Source organism: Fulmarus glacialis, unplaced genomic scaffold (genome assembly GCF_000690835.1).
Source record: "Fulmarus glacialis isolate BGI_N327 unplaced genomic scaffold, ASM69083v1 Scaffold29708, whole genome shotgun sequence".
NCBI lineage: Eukaryota > Metazoa > Chordata > Aves > Procellariiformes > Procellariidae > Fulmarus > Fulmarus glacialis.
In genome coordinates, this window is record NW_009228099.1 from 111 (window position 1) to 2368 (window position 2258).

The 2258-nt window shown below is 42.9% G+C and overlaps 1 protein-coding gene across 1 annotated transcript; it reads left to right on the forward strand.

Annotated features, from left to right (window-relative positions):
* Nucleotides 1-247: 247 nt before the first annotated feature.
* LOC104080855 (chromosome unknown open reading frame, human C1orf53) lies at nucleotides 248-1876 on the forward strand (the record flags this gene model as incomplete). Its single annotated transcript, XM_009583381.1, has 2 exons — nucleotides 248-350; nucleotides 1735-1876. Coding segments are annotated over 2 exons (245 nt in total), but the record flags the coding sequence as incomplete, so codon positions are not given.
* Between the last annotated feature and the right edge of the window lie 382 nt (nucleotides 1877-2258).

A 2258-nucleotide genomic window follows, 5' to 3' on the forward strand; every position in this document is an offset into this window, starting at 1 on the left:
GGCCGTGTTGAAACCACAGCTGTGGATACGCCGCGTTCACCTCTGCAGCTTGTCCCCGTCTATCTACTTGCTAAGTCTCCGTGAATAACAGACTATAATTTCTTTATAAAGGCATTTAATCATGAATCACCAAGCAAGCCTGTTTCATTTAAGCAGTTATAAGAGGATAATATCAAGCTCGCTTGCAATATGAAACCTCAAAGAGCTGAAGACTCCTCAGAGCTGAGGTGGTTTGCTTTTGCTTTAGGGCTGGCCAGCAGACCTCTGTGGATCCCGTTCCTGGTTATTTAGTGCTCTCCGAAGTTGCCCGCTTGCAGAGAGGTAAATGCTGTGGCTCTGCATGCAGACATGTGAGTATGAAGCCTTGCCTTTCGGCATCAGCTTGTATGTTGTCTCCGTGACTTTGTAAAATCATTTATGCTGGGGTAGGAAGAGTTGGCAACTCATCTTATGTGTTTTACCGTGACTTTAGACGAGCCAAGGACGTTTTAAGTCCAGGGAAGGTCGTTGAGGGGATTTTTAAAAGTTAAAATAAAATATTACAGCATTTCCCATTAGCATTATCTCTTGGAAATAGCATGAAGAGCACTGCACAGGAGTTATTTAATTGACTGTCGTTTTATAGAAGTTCTGTTCCCTTTGGCAAGTCCATCACGTCTAGGAAGAGAACCAGCATGCCAGCAAGTCTGTTTCCCGCAAGTTTTCCTTTTTTAAAAGAAAAAAACCCCAGATGATAGGACCAAGATGGGTTTGTCTCCAAGGTAGTTCAGTTTTTCAGCAATGTGTTTAAAACTTTAGGAATTATGTTTCATAGTGGGATAGAGAAGTGACAAAAGATGTGGGATTCGATGGAAGGGTGGGTGATTTTCTGGAAGCATCAGGATCTGGTACTCCAGCTAATGAGAAATAACAGTTTGTATTTTGTACATCCAAGAAACAGGCCTCCCGTGGGAGCAAACAGCGAAAGTTTTGTTGCTTTCAGTGGAGACAAGATCAAGGCCACAATAGCCCACTAGCCATGCTCTTGTTACTCCTCCTGTTGGTGCCTGAATCTTCATCTGGGTACCACATCGTGTGGTATATATGAGTATATCCACGGTGTATTTAACTTAAAGATTACACTTTCAAGCGGTGGACAGAGTGGGTGAAAACATGTGATAGACAGCTCGAATATGCACGGCTTGGTTCTGGGTCTGTTTTTAGCTTTTCCTTTTTAAAGTTTGTGTTGCTATCTGAGTGGTGGCAAAGACTTGCTTTTTTGATGAATCCCCCTTTGGTACTTCTCTAAGGAGACTTGTCAGGAGGCAAGGCTTTGGGGAAATAAAGTTTGAAATGATCAGGACCTATTTACAGGCGACACTGAGAGACTGGGATCATCTCGCCCTCCCTTCTGCTCCTGGTGCTGTGCTGTACCCTTAGATGAGCTATTTTCGGAGCTCCGGTATGAAGAGCATTTTTGCAGTTACACACAAAATAAAGAAGTTTAAGAACAAAAGATTGTTCTGGACAGCCAAACCGGAATGAGTTGGAAGGATACATTTAGGAAGTGGTTTCTTGGACACTAATTAGGACCATTTGCTTGGGGTTGCCATTATTTTCCTTTTAGTCTGGAGGGCACAATAGATCAAATGATTTATATATCATTAACAATTCTTGTTAACCATAAGCAGGGTTGGGCTTTTCCATACTGATTACTGAGTAATGCAATAACGACTTGTTTTATTTCTTCTGCAGTGTCCATATGAGCAAGTTAACGTGAAAGACCAGTCCAAAAAGAAGCGCTTCGACTCATTTTTTTATGTACGAGTATTAACGTCTTTCATTCTGCGAAAGCGGCTGCGAAAGCGAAGCCCATCCGCTCTTTGTGGCTTCCACTGTTGGAATATTGGCATTTGCTGTACCTGATCCTGGCTCCCAGTGAATGCATTTTAATTGTAATAAAACACAAACTGAACCATATGTGCACGTGTGTTTTAGACGCCGCATTATTGATCCCCCTTTCCCTTTCTTTTGCACTACGAGTAACGGGTTACAATCCCGTAGTACAATTAATTTCACTTTAAAAGAAACTAAGAAAGCGAGCATATGCAATCATTAAAATCCCACGGTTTTATTTAACGCTACTTCTGTATGCACCGCGACGTCCAAGAACTGTTAGTGATTGTGGTACGCCCAGGAGTTTCGGCTGTTTGGAGGGAGGAAGGGACGACGTTGTGTTGTGTTGCGTTGTGTGCTGTGCCGTGCTGTGCCGTGCTGTG